Raw genomic sequence first — 19,928 nt, 5'->3', positions numbered from 1 at the left:
AGCAAAGGCTATGGGCCCCGACAACATCCCGGCTGTAGTGCTGAAGACTTGTGCTCCAGAACTAGCCGCGCCTCTAGCCAAGCTGTTCCAGTACAGCTACAACACTGGCATCTACCCGACAATGTGGAAAATTGCCCAGGTATGTCCTGTCCACAAAAAGCAGGACAAATCCAATCCGGCCAATTACTACCCCATTAGTCCACTCTCAATCATCAGCAAAGTGATGGAAGGTGTTGTCGACAGTGCTATCAAGTGGCACTTACTCACCAATAACCTGCTCATTGATGCTCAGTTTGGGTTCCGCCAGGACCACTCGGCTCCAGACCTCATTACAGCCTTGGTCCAAACACGGACAAAAGAGCTGAATTCCAGAGGTGAGGTGAGAGTGACTGCCCTTGACATCAAGGCAACATTTTATCTGAGTGTGGCACCAAGGAGCCCTAGTAAAATTGAAGTCAATGGGAGTCAGGGGGAAAACTCTCCAGTGGCTGGAGTCATACCTAGCACAAAGGAAGATGGTAGTGGTTGTTGGAGGCCAATCATCTCAGCCCCAGGACATTGCTGCAGGAGTTCCTCAGGGCAGTGTCCTAGGCCCAACCATCTTCAGCTGCTTCATCAATGACCTTCCCTCCATCATAAGGTCAGAAATGGGGATGTTCGCTGATGATTGCACAGTGTTCAGTTCCATTCGCTACCCCTCAAATAATGAAGCAGTCTGAGCCCGCATGCAGCAAGACCTGGACAACATCCAGGCTTGGGCTGATAAGTGGCAAGTAACATTCGCGCCAGATAAGTGCCAGGCAATGGCCATCTCCAACAAGAGAGAGTCTAACCACCTCCCCTTGACGTTCAACGGCATTACCATTGCCGAATCCCCCACCATCAACATCCTGGGGGTCACCATTGACCAGAAACTTAACTGGACCAGCCATATAAATACTGTGGCTACGAGAGCAGGTCAGAGGCTGGGTATTCTGCGGCGAGTGACTCACCTCCTGACTCCCCAAAGCCTTTCCACCATCTACAAGGCACAAGTCAGGAGTGTGATGGAATACTCTCCACTTGCTTGGATGAGTGCAGCTCCAACAAAACTCAAGAAGCTCGACACCATCCAAGATAAAGCAGCCTGTTTGATTGGCACCCCATCCACCATCCTAAACATTCACTCCCTTCACCACCGGCGTACAGTGGCTGCAGTGTGTACCATGCACAGGATGCACTGCAGCAACTCACCAAGGCTTCTTCGACAGCACCTCCCAAACCCACGACCTCTACCACCTAGAAGGACAAGAGCAGCAGGCACATGGGAACAACACCACCTGCACGTTCCCCTCCAAGTCACACACCATCCCGACTTGGAAATATATCGCCGTTCCTTCATCGTCGCTGGGTCAAAATCCTGGAACTCCCTTCCTAACAGCACTGTGGGAGAACCGTCACCACATGGACTGCAGCGGTTCAAGAAGGCGGCTCACCACCACCTTCTCAAGGGCAATTAGGGATGGGCAATAAATGCCGGCCTCGCCAGCGACGCCCACATCCCATGAACGAATAATAAAAAAAACAACTCCTACCAGAATCCTGCATCCTTTGCTGTTCCTTAATTCTACCCATAGTGTTTCCACTGCCTGATCACCCTCTCTAAAATCCATCCTTTCCACTTCAGTAATTGTGTCTTTTATCAATATCGCTACTCCCCCTCCTTTCCCAATTTCCCTGTCCTTTCTAATGATCCGACAGCCTGGAATATTTAGCTCCCAATCATGCCCAGCTTGTAGCCAGGTTTCTGGAATGGCAACTACATCATACCCTGTAAGCTGAATTTATGCCTCTAACTCATTTGTTTTAATTCTTGTGCTACATGCATTTCATCATAGTATGTTACAGCACAGAAGGAGGCCATTCGGCCCACCGTGCCTCTGCCGGCTCTTTGAAAGAGCTATCCAATTAGTCCCACTCCCCTGCTCTTATCCTGTAGCCCTGTAAATTTTTTCCCTTCAAGCCTATATCCAATTCCCTTCTGCTTCCACCACCTTTCAGAGCAGTGCATTCCCGATCATTAAACTCTGCATTAAAAAAAATGTTTTCCCTCATGTCACCTCTGGTTCTTTTGCCAGTCACCTTAAACCTGTGTCCTCTGGTTACCGACCCTTCTGCCATTGGAAACAGTTTCTCCTTATTTACTCTATCAAAACCATTCATGATTTTGAACACCTCTATCAAATCTCACCTTAACCCTCTCTGTTCTAAGGAGAACAACCCCAGCTACTCCAGTCTCTCCGCATAACCGAAGTCCCTCATCCCTGGTACCGTTCTAGTAAAAGAATGTGTGCGGAACTCTTATCGAGGTAATTGTTCCTGCCCTGCCCATGTGCCCTGCTGGTCTTTTTCTCCTGGATTTTACCCCCTCTCCCCCTTAACTATTTTAAATCCACATTGACTTCACGGTGACACTTGCCTGAGTTTGGTTACTTTGGAGTTTTACAGTGACATGAGTAGCATGTTTAAGCCCTGTGGATGCAGCATGTTCAGTGAATTTTTACCACAGCCGTGTGTGACCTGCCTCTGTTGACACACTGCAGGGTGACTTTGAGCAGGCTGTTGCGAATAGTTCTTGCTGCTCAGTGGAGACGGAGCCACGTCAAAGGCCTTTTCTTCTGAAACTTTGAAACTCACATTAGCGAACGAGACACCCGTGGAAAGGTTTCCGATTCTCACCGAAAAAAACAAATTGAACTTTTGATTGTGATCCCGAAACACTAAGAAAAACCCAGTGTAATTAAAAAGGAACTTAAATTACTCAATCACCTTGAAGCAGTGGCCTTGGTCATAGGTATTTATTCAGGGTTGTTTTTTCAGTTGTAGCTGTTTGTTGAGTTGTCGGGTTTTTTTTTTAAAGCCGTTTGTCTGAGCTTTGTAGCTCGGCGTATATGAAGTGCCGGCATAACCGAAGAGCATACCGACCATTCTGGCACCACTTAGACCTCCTCCAAGAGGTCATCTCACACAGAGTGCAGTCGGCCTCCACCCTTCAATAGCTGTACTTGCTCTCGAGGCAGTACAAAGAAGTTTCACTGGGTTAATCCCGGGGATGAGGGGGCGGACATATGAGGAGAGGTTGAGTAGATTGGGACGCTACTCATTGGAGTTCAGAAGAATGAGAGGCGATCTTATTGAAACATATAAGGTTGTGAAGGGGCTTGATCGGATGGGTGCGGTGAGGATGTTCCCAAGGATGGGTGAAACCAGAACTAGGGGGCATAATCTTAGAATAAGGGGCTGCTCTTTCAAAACTGAGATGAGGAGAAACTTCTTCACTCAGAGGGTAGTAGGTCTGGAATTTGCTGCCCCAGGAAGCTGTGGAAGCTACATCATTAAATAAATTTAAAACAGAAATAGACAGTTTCCTAGAAGTAAAGGGAATTAGGGGTTATGGGGAGCGGGCAGGAAATTGGACATGAATTTAGATTTGAGGTTAGGATCAGATCAGCCATGATCTTATTGAATGGCGGAGCAGGCTCAAGGGGCCGATTGGCCTACTCCTGCTCCTATTTCTTAGCTGATAAGACGGTTAAGAATTATTTTAGAAATGGTAAAAAGCTATTAGGCCCAACAAGCTTGTCTGTTTTCAGTGGATCAGCCCCACCTTACTTGCCTGCTCACTGTACCCCGGAATGCCTACTCTCTCTGGAAACCTATTGGTCTTTTGAACCCATCTATATTGTTGGCATTCAGAGGCCTTCCCAGGTAACTTTATCCTCTTGGGTGAAAAAGTTTTTACTCCTAACTTCCCGATTTTAATTTGTTTCCGTAGTATTTAAAAACTTTCACACAGTGAGCGCTTTGCCCCCCCTCTGCTTTGTTGTTTGGTTCTGACAGTGTGACCCTTGAAGTCAAGTTTTCCAAATGTCTTTTTATCTTTTAAATATACGAGCAAATTTACAGGATGAAAACCTGTAGTTCGCTGACACCAGGCTGCAGTGGTGGTTTAATTTGTCGGTTGCTGCTGTAGCTGGACATGAGAAAGTACGGAACATGAAAAGGATATTTGACCTATCAAGCTCATTCCTTCCACAGGTCATGCAAAATCTACCCTATCGTGGACTCTACCCATTGCATTTGGTATCCTTAAGGAAAGCTCGATGTAAATATTCTTAGCCTGCTGCGTCCAGATAGCATTCTTCCCCTCTCTCCACCCCCAGAACTGGAATGACTGTCCTGACAAAATATTAACCCTACATTTCTCTCTCCACTGATCTGCTCAGTGTTTACAGCATTTTCTGTTTGAATTTCAGCTGCTGCAGTGTTTTAATTTTTGGAATGATTGTGCCCCATTTCAGTATTTGATCATCTCAGTCTATATATTTCGAAATAAATTTAAAACCCCATTAATCACGACTCGTGAACGGGTGAAGCTTTGTGTAAAGGAATTCGTCCTCTCGGCTTCCGCTGCCTTTGCTGGGAGTCTGTCCCACAGATGTTGTGGTCGAATTTTATCAGCCAGAAATATTTGTGAATATCCTTCCTTTCCTTTCCACCAGGACTTGCTCCGATGCAGAGTTTTGACATCAGGGATTTTTGAAACAAGATTTCAAGTTGACAAAGTAAATTTTCAGTGAGTATGTTTCTAAGATCACTCCTGTAATTGCACTCTCACAAGGTAATCACAGCTCCTCTCATTTTAAAAAAGACTATTCCTTCGACTGAAATATTTTTTAAAAATAGTGAGGGAAAAACCAGACCTACAGGGAATTCTGTTGGACTGTGCTTTTAAAGAGTTTTTGCACTGATGGTAGAATTGTGTTACTGAAGGCCCCTTTAGATAATAATTACATATTCTAGGCTGACACTTCAGTGCAGTGCTGAGGGATTGCTCCATTGTGGAAGATGCCGTCTTTCGGATGAGACATTAAATTCCGTCTGTCCACTCAGGCAGAGGTAACAGGTCCCATGGCACTATCCAAAGAGCAAGGAGCTCTCTGGTGTCCTGACCAACCTGCCTCCCTCAACCAATGCCTCCAAAAATAGATAACCTGATCATTTGCTGTTTGTGGAATCTTTGTGTGTGCAAACAGGCTACTACTACTACCATTGCCTACATTACAGTGACTGTACTTCAAAAGATTGGTGGTAAAGTGCTTTGAGATGTCCTGAGGACATGAAAAGGTACTGTACAAATCCAAGTTCTTTAAATAGCTCTTATTGGAAAAGTACTAAAATTCCACCCATTTACCTTTGTGTTTTTACGTTGTTAAATGAAGCCATCTTTATTCATTTCTTCACAAACTCCTCTCCTCCCCTGGCACTGGTTCTCAATTGGTTTTCTCAGTCATGGGTGACAGATGTAGTAATGCACTGACTTTCTGATCCCTGTGAAGGCTTGCGAAGCTGCTGGTTGAGAGGCATCATCATTATTTGCCGATAAAGGGTCAGGACTACCGAAACAGGATGCTTCAGATGCTGGTCTGAGGATAGGAAGCAGGCTCTGAAAATTCAAGGCTCTCAGCGTAGAACTCAACGTAGAAGTTTTGGTGGATGGTGGAGTTTCAAATTGGTTTCCTCAATCATAGAGGAAAATGTTCTAACCGTTCTCCGGGCTTTCAACAGCAGTCATTTTGGGTGACGTTTACCAGCAAAAGATGATTTGATACTTCTCAATTAACAGCTTCAAGTCATTAAGGGGACTAGAAAATCACTGCATTATTAAATCGCCTCATAAAAATGTCCTACCATCAGTGATAGGAAGTCATTGTGTAGTATTCCCTGTAAACTGTTTCCCCCTCTCCATTTAACCAGGCGCACTTCCTCCCACCTCCCCACCCAATATCCTGCATGTATCTCACTATCTAATATAGTGAGCAAGGTTCCTGACCATGTTGTTTTGTCTTTCTCTTCCAGTATGTTTGATGTGGGAGGACAGAGAGATGAACGGAGAAAATGGATCCAGTGCTTTAATGGTTAGTAATTATGGAGGAATTTTTTTTTTTTAAAAAGACACATAATTATTCTCATGGGTGCCTCACCCTTATTTATAAGCAGTGCTCCACAATTACATGGCCACTGAATTTAATACCCACTACTGAATGTCTTCCTGCCATTTTCTCCCCTTATTTTACTTTACCCTATTGGCACTGTATTGGGTCCAATAACTAGTTTACCAAGACCTGTTCAGGTTCCAAAAGGGATTAGGTGGATGGCAGTTTTCTAATTCCTATTCATAAACTAACTCGTTAATCCCCAAGCATTCTGTATTCCACACAAGTCAGCTGCAGCTGAAAAGTGCACGGTGTGAATTGTATGGGGTTCGTGTTAACCCCATGGATTTTGGTTCCTTGATCAACTGGTTTTGCAGGAAGGCCAGTTTAGCAGGTAAACTTGAACGGTGCGAAATGCATGTGGAGAAACTAACTTTCAGGATGCTTGGTATTGATCAGCTACTGCTTAACACATTGCTGTCTCTTAAGGGGCAGCTGTCACAGCTAAAGAAGCACATTGGGTGCTCGAGGAGCTATTAGAATAATCTGACTTATGCCGTTTTTTGGGGCAGAGTGTGCAGCTTTTTAAATGTGATGAGGGTTTCTGCCTCGACCACCCTTTCAGGCAGTGAGTTCCAGACCCCCACCACCCTCTGGGTGAAAAAAATTCTCCTCAGCTCCCCACTAATCCTTCTACCAATTACTTTAAATCTATGCCCCCTGGTTTTTGACCTCTCTGCTAAGGGAAATAGGTCCTTTCTATCAATGCCCCCCATAATTTTATACTCCTCAAGTAGATCTCCCCTCATCCTCCTCTGTTTCAAAGAAATCAACCCCAGATTATCCAAACCATCCTCATAGCTAAAATTCTCCAGTCCTGGCAACATCTTCGTAAATCTCTTCTGTACCCTCTCGAGTGCAATCACATCTTCCCTATAATGTGGTGACCAGAACTGTATGCAGTACTCTAGCTGTGGCCTAACTAGTGTTTTATACAGTTCCAGCAGAACCTCCCTGCACTTAAATTCTATGCCTCAGCTAATAAAGGAAAGTATCCCGTATACCTTCATAACCACCTTATCTACCTGTCCTGCTACCTTCAGGGATCTGTGAACATGCACTCCAAGGTCCCTCTGTACCTCTACACCTCTCAATATCCTCCCATATATTATGTATTCCTTTGCCTTGCTTGCGCTCCCCAAATGCATTACCTCACGCTCCTCTGGATTGAATTCCATTTGCCACTTTTTTGCCCAACTGATCAGTCCGTTGATATCTTCCTGCAGTCTACAGCTTTCCTCCTCACTATCAACCACATGGCCAACTTTTGTATCATCTGCAAACTTCTTAATCATGCCCCCTACATTTAAGTCTAAATCATTGATATATGCTACAAAAGGCAATGGACCTAGTACTGAGCCCTGCGGAACCCCACTGGAAACAGCCTTCCAGTCACAAAAACGCCAGTCGACCATTACCCTTTGCTTCCTGCCACTGAGCCAATTCTGGATCCAACTTGCCACATTCCCTTGGATTCCACTTTTCTGACCAGTCTTATCATTGCACAACAGATTGTCATGACTGCAGTGCATTTAAGTTCTTTAAATTGGCCTTTACATTAGCACCACAGCAGTGGCATTCACAGCAAGCTAGTGTTTAATCAGTGCTCTGTTGTAGAAGTGGATGATTACACAAGTATCTTTCTGAATTCCTTTTCCAAATTGAGAACATGTGGCCCCAAATTTCCTCCCCTTCCCCTCCGCCCAGGCAGAAAACCTCTGGAAGGTCATGTTGGGTGCAGTCAATGTGTTCAGCATGCTGCCTGCACTGGTAAGATCATTGATATCACTTCAGTAGCCATAGTCGTCACTAGGTTCTGATAAAGACCAGCTGGTTGTATAACTAGCATTGGAGGCAACAAAACAGGTTCTTGGTCACCAAAATCAGTTAATGGGTGAATTCAGACGTCACGCTTTTTTTCCCCGCACCCAATAATTCTGTTGTGTTCTTCTCTTCCCCTCTCCTCTCCTGCCCCTACCTTTTTGTCTCCCTGGACTGGACTGAACTGAATTGTCACCATTGCCCGGCCCGGTACGACCTATCGCATGTAGACGTCACTGCTATTATTTTTGTGGTGGCCAGTAGTAGCTACAATATGGTGATAAGGGAAGACAACAACACCAATCGACTCCGAGAAGCACTTGATCTCTTCAAAAGCATCTGGAACAACAGGTAAAAAAAAAATATTATCTCGCCTCTTTTTACCTGCATCATTTGGTTGTCAGAATTTTGAGGTTTTCCTGTTGGAAGGATAATCGGTGCATTTTTTAAAATGTTCTTAGAGCTGCACTTGCTGTGATTTTTATCCTCTTGTGTCTGTACAGCTCAGCCATGATTTGTGGTTATTAGGAATTGGACTAAGGCTTAACACACTTAATCTTTTGGCTTTTTTGAGGCCATGTATGAGAAGCGATGTCAACTGCATATCCCTGGGCTATGGCAGGAGTGGGGCTCGTTACATGTAAAGGAACCATATTTAGATCAATGGATCCTCACATTTCTAACTCTCAAGGGGTCTAAAAAACCTATTGTGGTTTTTTTTTTAAGCCTTCTTAATATCTTATTAAAAGTTTCAGGGTATTGTGCATAATTTTTGATCTGCTTTTCTGTAGCATTAACTCCTTGTGATTGACTGGGGACCGCTTCCTGTTTGTTCTCTTTCAATTACGCTTGTTGTGATGGGAATTCTGGTGGTGGTATCCTTGAGGAACAGGTTAATGCCGCCTGTGATTATCATCACTACAGTGATCTTCATCAGCAGTGCTTCACTTGTTCTAAAAAAAAAAGATAAGGATTAAACCTTGATGATAGCGTTCATTTTCAGTAAATGGTCAGTTCTCAATAAATGGGTTTAGGTATGCAGCTGATCATGGTATGTTTAAAATTGAGCACTCAACACCACTCATTGGTGATGGATCAGTTCTTCCCAGAGTACGGGCATAATGCCGCACATTTTCTCCCTCCTTGCACTGAATCTCAGCAAGTCTGTATTGTCCATGGTGACTTCTTCAGACCCTGTTGTATTTCTCTCTGGTTTGTCTAGGAGGACCTTCTTAGGATGAAACCTGCATTAGGCAAGTGAGAAAGTCAGAGTATTATACTTCACGTGATTTGGGAGGAGATTTTATAAGTTGGTATTGATTTTTCCCTCCCTCAACCCTTCTGTGTTCTTATAGCGGCACCCTCTCACCGGAGATAGCGGACAGGTGACCTGCTTCTTGACCTCTGCACATCTGGTCATACAGAGGCATCGGCAGAGCTGCATGAGTGCAGCCCAGGGTCATTCTGTCCCTGATTCACCCTCTCTTTTCACACACATACACACACAAACAAATGGCGGATTGGTTCTGATTGATAACTCAGTGTGTGGCAGATCAAGGCTGTGAAGATGTACTGCCTTCAAGCCTGAGACTGAACTAACTGCCAAGGTTGGGGCCGCAGCAGTTTCATCAGTGTTCTTGTTCAGGATTTGTTTCAAAAACAAGATAGATTTAGAGTCACTGTTACGACAACTTTTGTTTTCACTTCAGGATATGTTGTAGAGTATGATACAATATTGGGGGGGGGAAACACACACAAAGTTATTGGTGTCCAAAATATGATGACATCATCTGGCCGGCGCAGACACGATGGGCCGAAGGGCCTCTATCCGTGCTGTATAACTCTATGACTCTATCTGGGAGTGGATCCACGAGGGTTGGGACATCCCAGTAGTAGTAAGGCTTATTTGACCCATAAAACCCATTCCTTGTGCAGACCACATACAATCTTCTCTTTCATGGACTCCACCCAGCCCATATAAATATCTGCAAATGTTCTCCCTGCCACCCCCAATAAAGGTACATTGAGCCAAAGCTCTAGACTATACGGAGAACCTGGCCCCCTACATCGTAATTCCTTATCTGGTTGCCTCCCTTGGCATGAAATTTCGATGTCCCCAGCAGCTCAGGAACCGCTGTGCTACCCACACAATTCAGTTTATCTTTATCCTTACAGCCCTCTGACATTCATCCGGCTCTTTTTCTAAAGATACTGATTGACACAGCATTAACTGATTTAAAGGTAGGCTGGTTTTTCACCTTAGGTGGTCAAGCTTCCCAAAGAGTTCTCTCCTCAAGGCCATAAATTGTCACTATAAAGGCATTTATAGCAATGAGTGGTGTATTTTGGTCTACATTATGCATTCCTGTTAACATTTTTAGAAAGCTGGATCATACCCTGTCTCTATTTTCCATACAGTAATGAAAACAAGTTCAGTCTATGAACTTCAAGTGCGAGTCCCAGAATCGTCCTTTGCTGTTCTTCTCTGGACTGTGCAATGCGTCAATGTATTTTTTGAAAGTCTGATGCCCAAAACTGCACACCATATTCCAGACTTAGCCTCGGTACTGATCCGAGGTGCGTGGCTTGGGAAAAATCTCAATGAAGGGGAGAGAATGGGGTGGATCTCTCTTTTCTATGAGCCAGGGGCACACTTAGTACCTAGGTACGAAGGAGAGGGGGGAAAAGGGGCTGGAGACCTGTGACTCCAGGTCTGTGTCCCCTTTCAGTTGTCCAGGAATTTTGCTTAAAGGAGTGGGGTGGGAGGGTGGAGCATTTGCACCTAGAGCGAGTGTAAGCATGAGGCAGGAGGGTGCCTAACGAGGCCGCCCACTTAATTTCCCTGTTGAATTACCAATTTGGAGGAGTGCCCAGAAGAAGCAAGCTTTATAGCTTTGCAACCTCGCTCACTCAGATCCTCCATCTGAGTGGGATCTGGGTGACACCAGGAGACCTGGCCAGCAGCTAAGTGGCTTCATAAGAACATAAGAAATAGGAGCAGGAGTAGGCCAATCATCCCCTCGAGCCTGCTCCGCCATTCAATAAGATCATGGCTGACCTGATCCGAGGGAGTTTGTGTTTGCTACGTGGCTGCCTGCGGTGCAGCTTGACGGTGAGCCTTTTACGCGTGTGTGACATACCCAGTGTTGCCTAAATCCCATCCATTTGCTGCCTGTGGAGTAAGCTGTTTGTGTGGATGTTTGTCGAGGGCCGCAGTTCTATTCCAGGTGCCTTGCTTGAGGGCCACACAGGTTTGTGGCAGCATGCTGTACCATGGAGTGGTGAGACATAAGCCTACACTATTTTAGAAGATTAAGGGGTAATTTGATCGAAGTTTTCAAGATATTAAGGGGAATTGATAGGGTAAATTGGGAGAGAAACTATTTCCGCTGGTTGGAGGGTCTAGGAGTAGGGGACACAGTCTAAAAATTAGAGCCAGGACTTTCAAGAGTGAAGTTAGGAAATACTTCTACACGCAAAGGGTGGTAGAAGTTTGGAACTCTCTTCCGTAAATAGCAGTTGATGCTAGCTCAATTGTTAATTTGAAATCTTGAGATTGATAGATTTTTGTTAACCAAAGGTATTAAGGGATATGGGGCTAAGGTGGGTATATGGAGTTAGATCACAGATCAGCCATGATCTCATTGAATGACGGAACAGGCTCGAGGGGCTAAATGGCCTACTCCTGTACACTTCCTGTCACTGCTGGAAAGACCCCATAGCTTTCTCTTCCGGATTAGAAAACAGCATTAAGTCCAAGCTCGAGCAATATTCCACAGGCTGCAAATGGAGGCCTAAATGTGCATTGAGCAACAAACCTGATGAAAAGCACAGATGGGAAGGAAGTGAGGTGCAGGTAACCCTTGGGCCATGTTCGAAGTGTAGATGTACTACAGTATGTGACTTGCCCAAATCCCAGGGAGCACCGCGCGGTGTACAGTGAGCTCTTTTATCGTTTGCTCACTATTGTCCTTTTATGTTAGGTGGCTGCGGACCATTTCTGTCATCCTCTTCTTGAACAAGCAAGATCTTCTGGCTGAGAAAGTGCTGGCAGGAAAATCCAAAATTGAAGACTATTTTCCAGAGTACACACGTTACACTACACCAGATGATGGTAATGCTCCTAGTGTCTTGGCTTACAAGCTGCACAGAGTCTTTTTACATAAGATCTCTATAAACTATTTGCTCGTATACTCTGATTACATTTGCTATCGATGAGAATTTTTTTTAGGTGAATTCATTCCTGGGGGATTCTGATCTGTCAGGTCTGCCTCAGACCCACAGTCCTACTCCCCTGATCCATCCTTACTGTTTTACCGCACTCCCTGACCTGTTTCTAGCCACTTTGGAGCCAGTTTTCAATGATAGAACATCAGCAAATACAGTATCGTAACTTCCATTTATGCAGTGGCGCTACCTTAGAAACCCCCGCCCCCGAAGGTGCTATAAAGAAGCACTGCATCAGAAGTTTTAAATTTTTGTTTTAACAATGTCTGAATTAATTTCATTTTTGGAGCCCTTCTAAAGCCTGTCAGAGGTGAGTCTGTCCTACAATGGTGATGGATGTTTCAGTCCTTCAATTCAGTGAACCAGCAGGCCTGTTGAGTGAGTCTTGTTGTGATTGATAGCGAACCAGTAACAATTAATAAACTTTTATTTTAAACTGCGTGTTTTTTTTTTAATTCATTGCTTCTTTGTTTTGGAAACAGCAACACCAGAACCTGGAGAAGATGCAAGAGTTACAAGAGCAAAGTATTTTGTACGGGATGAGTTTCTTGTGAGTATTTAATTGAGATTGATGTAGTGTGGGAAAGAAATCTATGCGACAAACAAAAATGCTGCTCGCTGAGCCAAACGGGGAGTTTTACATTTTATTTAATAATTCAAAAGCCTAGGAGCACGGCCAAAGCCCGTGGGACATCACCCAAAGAGAACGAGAGCATGGGCCTTGCAGGCTGCATGGGAATAGCTGTATTCTACTGCTGACACAGGAATCTGCTTGTGATGACCCAAAGTTTCTCACCCTTTTCTCATCCTTCCAGTGCTTTGCCGTGCTTCTCCCATTAGTTCAAGGTGGTATTTGTCTTCCCCCTCTCTCTCGAGATTTTGCAGGCATCCTTCCCTACTCCCTGCAATTTTATCCTGAAACTTTGTTTTGTGCAAAATCAGCATAATTTTGTTTGTTGATTATTGTCATTTTCATATGGTGCAATTTTAAAGGGGGTGAAGAATAGAGGGGCCTACATAAACAAATCTTTGAAGGTGGCAAGACAAGTTGACAAGGCTGTTTTTTTTTTAAAAAAGCAGATGGGATCCTGGGCTTTATTAATAGAGGCACAGAAGTTATGCTAAACCTTTATAAAACACTGGTTAGGTCCCAGCTGGAGTATTGTGTTCAATTCTGAGCACTTTGGAATGGATGCCAAGGTCTTAGAGAGAGTGCAGAGAAGATTTACTGGATTGGTACCAGGGATGCAGGACTTCAGTTATGTGGAGAGATTGGAGAAGCTGGGGTTGTTCTCCTTAGAGCGGAGAAGGTTAAGGGGAGATTTAGTAGAGGTTTTCAAAATCATGACGGGTTTTGATGGAGTAAATAAGGAGAAGCTGTTTCCAATGGTAGACAGGTCGGTAACCAGAGGACACAGATTTAAGGTAATTGGCAAAAGAGCCAGAGGCGAGATGAGGAGAATTTTTTTATGCAGCGAGTTGTTATGATCTGGAATGCACTGCCTGAAAGGGTGGTGGAAGCAGATTCTATAATAACTTCCAAAAGAGAATTGGATAAATACTTGAAGGGGGGGGGTGAATTTGCAGGGCTTTGGGGAAAGGGTAGGGGAATGGGACTAATTGGATAACTCTTTCAAAGAGGCAGCACAGGCACGATGGGCTGAATGGATGACTCCTATGCTGCATCACTCTGTGATTCTGTGATTTTAATTGGTAATGGTATGATAGAGGACTGTAGGTAATACAGACCTTAAGGTTCACAGTATAATTTGACTAGCCGTAAAACCCTCCGAGATCTCTGCACTCCTCCAATTCTGGCCTCTTCCACATCCCCGATTTTAATCGCTGCACCGTTGGCAGCTGTGCCTTCAGCTGCCTTGGCCCTAAGCTCTGGAATTACCTCCATAAACCTCTCCGCCTCTCTCTCCTCCTTTAAGACGGTCCTTAAATCCTACCTTTTTATCCAAGCATTTGGTTACCTGTTCTAATAGTTCCTTATGTGGCTCAGTGTCTGATAACATAAGAGCATAAGCACAAGAGATAGGAGCAGGAGTAGGCCATTCGGCCCCTCGAGCCTGCTTCGCTCATGGCTGATCTGATTTTTACCTTAACTCCACTTACCCGCCCTTTCCCCATATCCTTTGACTCCCTTGCTGATCAAAAATTTGTCTAACTCAGCCTTGAATGTATTCAATGACTCAGCCTCCACAGCTTTTTGGGGTAAAGAATTCCAAAGATTCACGACCCTCTGGGAGAAGAAATTCCTCCTCATTTCCATCTTAAACGGGCGACCACTTATTCTGAGACTATGCCCCCTAGTTTTAGATTCCCCCATGAGGGTTAACATCCTCTCAGCATCTACCCTATCGAGTCCCCTCAGAATCTTGTATGTTTCAATAAGATCTCCTCTCATTCTTCTGAACTCCAATGAGTATAGACCCAATCTGTTCCATCTTTCCTCATAAGACAACCCTTCCATACCTGGAATCAACCTTCTCTGAACTGCCTCCACTGCAAGTATATCCTTCCTTAAATAAGGGCACCAGAACTGTACACAGTACTCCAGATGTGGTCTCACAGCACCCTGTACAGTTGTAGCATGACTTCCCTGCTTTTATACTCCATCCCCCTAGAAATAAAGGCTAATATTCCGTTTGCCTTCCGGATTACCTGCTGCACCTGTATGTTGACTCTTTCTGTTTCATGTACGAGGACACCCAGATCCCTCTGTACCGCAGCATTTTGTAGTATTTCTCCATTCAAATAATATTTTGCTTTTTTATTTTTCCTCCCAAAGTGGATGACTTCACATTTTCCCACATTATATTCCATCTGCCAATTTTTTGCCCATTCGCGTAACGTGTCAATATCCCTTTGTAGACACTTTGTGTCCTCATCGCAACTTGCTTTTCCACCTATCTTTGTATCATCAGCAAATTTGGCCACAAGACACTCTGTTCCTTCATCCAAGTCATTGATATATATTGTAAATAGTTGAGGCCCCAGCACTGATCCCTGCGGCACCCCACTAGTTACAGATTGCCATTTTGAAAATGACCCTTTTATCCAGACTCTTTGTTTTCTGTTAGTTAGCCAATCCTCTATCCATGCCAGTATATTACCCCCAACACCATGAGCTCTTACCTTGTGCAGTAATCTTTTATGTGGCACCTTATCGAATGCCTTTTGGAAATCCAAATATACTGCATCCATTGGTTCCCCTTTATCCACCGTTACTTCCTCAAAGAACTCTAGTAAATTTGTCAGACATGATTTACCTTCATAAAACCATGTTGACTCACCTTTATTGTATTATGAGTCTCCAAATGTCCTGCTACTATTTCCTTAATAATGGATTCTAGCATTTTCCCAATGACAGATGTTAGGCTAACTGGTCTATAGTTACCTGCTTTCTGTCTCACTCCCTTCTTGAATAGGGGTGTTACGTTTGCAGTTTTCCAATCCGCTGGGACCTTTCCAGAATCTAGTGAATTCTGGAAGATTACAATCAATGCATCCACTATCTCTGTAGCCACTTCCTTTAAGACCCTCGGATGCAAGCCATCAGGTACAGGGAACTTGTCAGCCTTTAGACCCATTAGTTTACCTAGTACTTTTTCTCTAGTGATAGTGATTGTTTTTAGTTCATCCCTCCCCTTTGCCCGTTGATTTTCTACTATTATTGGTATGTTATTAGTGTCTTCTACTGTGAAGACAGATACAAAATATCTGTTCAATTCCTCCGCCATTTCCTTGTTTTCCATTATTATTTCCCCAGTCTCATCCTCTAAGGGACCAATGTTTACTTTGGCTACCCTCTTCCTTTTTATATACTTGTAGAAGCTTTTACTGTCAGTTTTTATATTTCTTCCTAGTTTACTCTCATAATTTATTTTCTCCCTCTTTATTATTCTTTTAGTCATCCTTTGCTGGTTTTTAAAGTTTTTCTAATCTTTGGGCTTACCAGTAATCTGTGCCTGTGAAGCTACGTTAAAGGCACTATACAAGTGCAAGTTGTTGTAGCAGTACTGCAGTAAAGCCTGGTTTGTAGGTCTTTGTGGCTGAATGTAATATTGCCGCGGATATATATTTGTGTATATACACTTGTATTTCCGTACCTGAATCTGAGTAACGCACAAGCCTGGGCAGAAAGGATAGTCACAGCTGTTGTTTCTTCCTGCAGAGGATCAGTACAGCGAGTGGAGATGGACGACACTACTGTTACCCTCACTTCACCTGTGCGGTAGACACGGAAAACATCCGCAGAGTATTCAATGACTGTCGAGACATTATTCAAAGAATGCATCTTCGCCAGTATGAACTGTTGTGATGGAGAGCAACCTGAGTTCTTGATTTTTTGACTCCCTGATTCCTTTTTCTTAATGTGCCCACACAGGGTGGAAGAAATACGAGTGAAGTGCGGCAACTTTGCTCTCTAAACTTTTTTTTTTCTTCATTCCTTATTTCCTGTTTTTGCCTCTCTTTTTTTTTTGTGCATCTCATCCTAGTTGTTTTTTTTTTTAAAAACTCTGCTTTTCCCTCTCTGTGGTTCCACCGAGCCCTCTGGCTACCTCTGTGTCTGACAGACGTCTGAGTACGCCTCGGCCTGTCTCCCTGCAGGCTCGTAGCTCTACCGTCTGGTCGCCTCTGTCCTTGGGCAGCACATGATGGCACTACCTTCAGACCTCTCCCTGTGTGGGTTTCTTTTCAACACAACACTTGAGAGTACTTGATGGGGAAATATATTAGGATGAAAATGCACTTTTTGCATCAGGTAATTTAAAAAAAAAACTGTTGAGGGAGTTCACACAAATGTAGCAGCACCACAATATTTAATAGTTTCACAGTTTTCAGCATTAAGAGGTGCAGGTCAGCTGAAAGAAAAAGGACCTCGTCTTAAGCCGACTGTGGCAAAGAAATAGAAAAGAGGCAGGATTTCCGAGTCCTACAAATAGGAGCAATTTTCTGAGGTCTTGAGGCTATCGAGTCTCACCACACCTTAGATCTTGAACAGGAACAGGAACTGCTTTGGCCTATACATCTAGGCTGAAAACTACCACACACTAATGTTTGTTCAAGCCGTCCACAATGATCCCTTAGCTTAGATCATGAATGGACAAATAGTCCTACATTTGTGTTTTTTTTTTGTTTGTTTTACTGCTGGATTATTATCTTGTACAGACTGTAAAATGTATTATTTTGTACAACTTTATTGAAAAAAAATACTTGTAGAAGATCTTTGTGCCTTGATTATGGCTGTACCTGTAAAATGAGCTAAGATGTAAGTATGTTTGATTGCGCTGTACAGCTTTATGTCAAACCCTGTCTACAGCAGTGGCTGGAGAATAGGGAGTTTATCTGTAGAGATTAGTTTTTTTTCTGGTTTATAAAGAAGGAAAATGCTCTTTAGTAAAAAAAAAACCTGTATAAATTATGCAAATTAACCACTTACCTTTCCAAGAAGAGGTCACAGGTGACCAGATGTTGCAACATCATGCCTTGTTTTGGATTCTCAGCTTTAACACATCGGAATCCATTCAAGTGTCCAAAATGCAACGTGGAATTATTTCTATGGGAACCAAGGTTTTTTTGCTAGAAGTATACATGTTTGGTAATTCTTCGGTCATTCATAGACCTTCACAAATGCACAGGCATTGTGAATGTGTGAGCACCATTAGATAGGCTCTTAAATCCTTGTACCAACAGCAGCTTTTATTGTGCAAGTAAATAGTAAGAAACGGAAAAAACAAACAACTAAGGTGTAAACCTTTGTGTCTGGCCTAAGAGAATTACATAATGACATTTTTATTTCTCTTTTAATAAAGAGATATGTTAGAAAAGTTTATTTTAAATATTGTAGAATTTGAGATGTGTGAAAATTTCTCAGACTTGAATAATTTATGCAAATCACATTCTCAGAACAAGTTGTGGTACAGTACGAGAAAAAGCAAAAATCGCTGTAGCAATAAGGCATGTCCTTTTTAGTAACTATTACACTGCTTTATATTTTATACCTAGGTGTTTTATGTCTCTGTGAGTATATACTTTTCATGTGTCCGAGATAACTTGTACAATTTGTACAATGTTAAAAATAATTACAGTTGCAATAACAGAAACCTAGTTAAGTGTTAGTTCTATATTACTTTAAAATGGAGACCTGATGTGTACTTTTTTTTTCCCCCCTGGTGTATAATACTGTTTTGAGTTTTTTTTTTACATTCTCTATGCTTAATTAACATCTACCATTGCAAAATCTAACCACATTTACAAGTAGGAAAGGCGAGGGGAGGCGGCAGAGAAGTGCTATACCTATAAAATATCGAGGCAAGCCGACCGCTACGAGTTGATTTTCTGTCATTGAATCAGTTTGTGATTGTGCTTATTGGTATAGAGGTGATGATGTTTGCTGTCTCCCATCTTCAGTGCTGTGAAAATGAAATTCTCAATCTGAGAGCTGGCTAGATCAGTCAAGACAGAAATTAGGTGAAAACCGCAGCTTAACTTTTATGATCCTTTCTGCACTGAAAAGACTCTTAACAAATCCAGAAATTGTAACTCATTTGTTTGAAATCCACAGTATCCCTTTTCTAAGGGTAAACAACAGTTTAATTATTTATTAACTGCAATCACTTTTCCCCCAAATCGTGTTTGACTAAAGTAATTATTGAAATAAAATATACTATTTTAATCTATTATGTTATTGGGGAACGTTTCCTCTCAGTGTAACAAAATCTTAAACAAATTATTTATCAATGACTTTATAATTTCATTTCACAGTGCACAGAGGAACTCTTCCCTGCCCTTTTGTGGCATTTGGGGGCTAATGAGCTACAGCAGATTTTGGGGACTGGGTGCTGCCGTAGGTCGTCGTTTCAGCTCCAAGACCCAAGCTTGGAATTCAGCACTGACTTTTGGGATCAAAATCTCGTTTCTCCGCTGGCTGTAAAGATCCTGTGTGAGGTGACTGGGTAATCATAATCCAGTTCACAGAGGATACAGTCCAAAAGCCACCCGCGTAGTAATTAATTGGCCAGATGGTGCTGCTCTGAGATTGGGTGTAAGTTAATTGCTGGGGTACAGTAGAGGAAGCTTAACTGCATTTGACCGTGTTATATCTGATCAGGGAGTATTCTACACTGCCACTCTGTAACAGTAGTGGAAAAGGCATTCTGTGCCCCAAGCATTGATAGCCTCAACTATGAGGAGCGCAATAGCAAACAAAAAAATCAGTGCAGATTTCAATATGCGGAATAAATATCTTCTGGTGGATAAGTAAGCACTTTACCATTTATTTAAAAATTGTGCTTTGGATCAGATGAACTACATTCATTGACCTGTGTTCAAGAAGGGAGCAGAATTGGGTTAAGTGTCGATACAGATGTGAGAATATATTTTTAAAAATATTTTTCGATGGGTTGAATTAATTAGATCCGCACTGTGGGATTCTGATGTTTCTAAAATGGCCTGCTGCTCTTTGACTGTCGTTGTGGCAACATTAAAGGAACCGTGACTCTTTCAGGAAGACAGTAGTTGCCAGGTTTGGCCCTCGCTCACGTGTACAGGGGCCAACACCCCTGGGAGTGCTTCACTAATTCCGATAAAATCTCATCATCTAGGAGATTGAGATCCAATTAGCTTCAACCAAGATAATCTCTTTTATTTCATTCTTAGCGCTCAGATTTAAAGAAAAAATAATATCTGTAGAAAGGGTTTATGAACTTCTATTGTAATGAAATTTCCAAAGGATTATTAAGTTTGCTGGTCAGTGATTTGAATTAATAATTGTTGAGATTAGCTGAGGTCACCACAGTAGGATCGCCCTGAAGGAGAGAGGTTAGTGCTCGG

General features: G+C 43.1%; 1 protein-coding gene across 3 annotated transcripts in view; it reads left to right on the top strand.

Annotated features, from left to right (window-relative positions):
• The window catches only part of LOC137310509 (guanine nucleotide-binding protein G(s) subunit alpha-like), a 325,567-nt gene extending 307,364 nt beyond the window's left edge, over positions 1 to 18,203 (top strand). For all 3 annotated transcript variants that reach the window (XM_067978271.1, XM_067978287.1, XM_067978281.1), the window contains exons 7-12: positions 4,542 to 4,615; positions 5,899 to 5,957; positions 8,087 to 8,207; positions 11,840 to 11,970; positions 12,566 to 12,633; positions 16,267 to 18,203. In XM_067978271.1, the coding sequence (XP_067834372.1) occupies positions 4,542 to 4,615; positions 5,899 to 5,957; positions 8,087 to 8,207; positions 11,840 to 11,970; positions 12,566 to 12,633; positions 16,267 to 16,413 (600 nt within the window). In that variant the 3' untranslated portion in view covers positions 16,414 to 18,203. The remainder of the gene's footprint in view (positions 1 to 4,541; positions 4,616 to 5,898; positions 5,958 to 8,086; positions 8,208 to 11,839; positions 11,971 to 12,565; positions 12,634 to 16,266) is intronic.
• The last annotated feature ends 1,725 nt before the right edge of the window (positions 18,204 to 19,928 follow it).

The sequence above is a fragment of the Heptranchias perlo genome, chromosome 3 (genome assembly GCF_035084215.1).
Source record: "Heptranchias perlo isolate sHepPer1 chromosome 3, sHepPer1.hap1, whole genome shotgun sequence".
Classification (NCBI taxonomy): domain Eukaryota; kingdom Metazoa; phylum Chordata; class Chondrichthyes; order Hexanchiformes; family Hexanchidae; genus Heptranchias; species Heptranchias perlo.
Note: the sequence above shows the minus strand (reverse complement) of the source record. Positions and strands in the feature narration are given on the sequence as shown.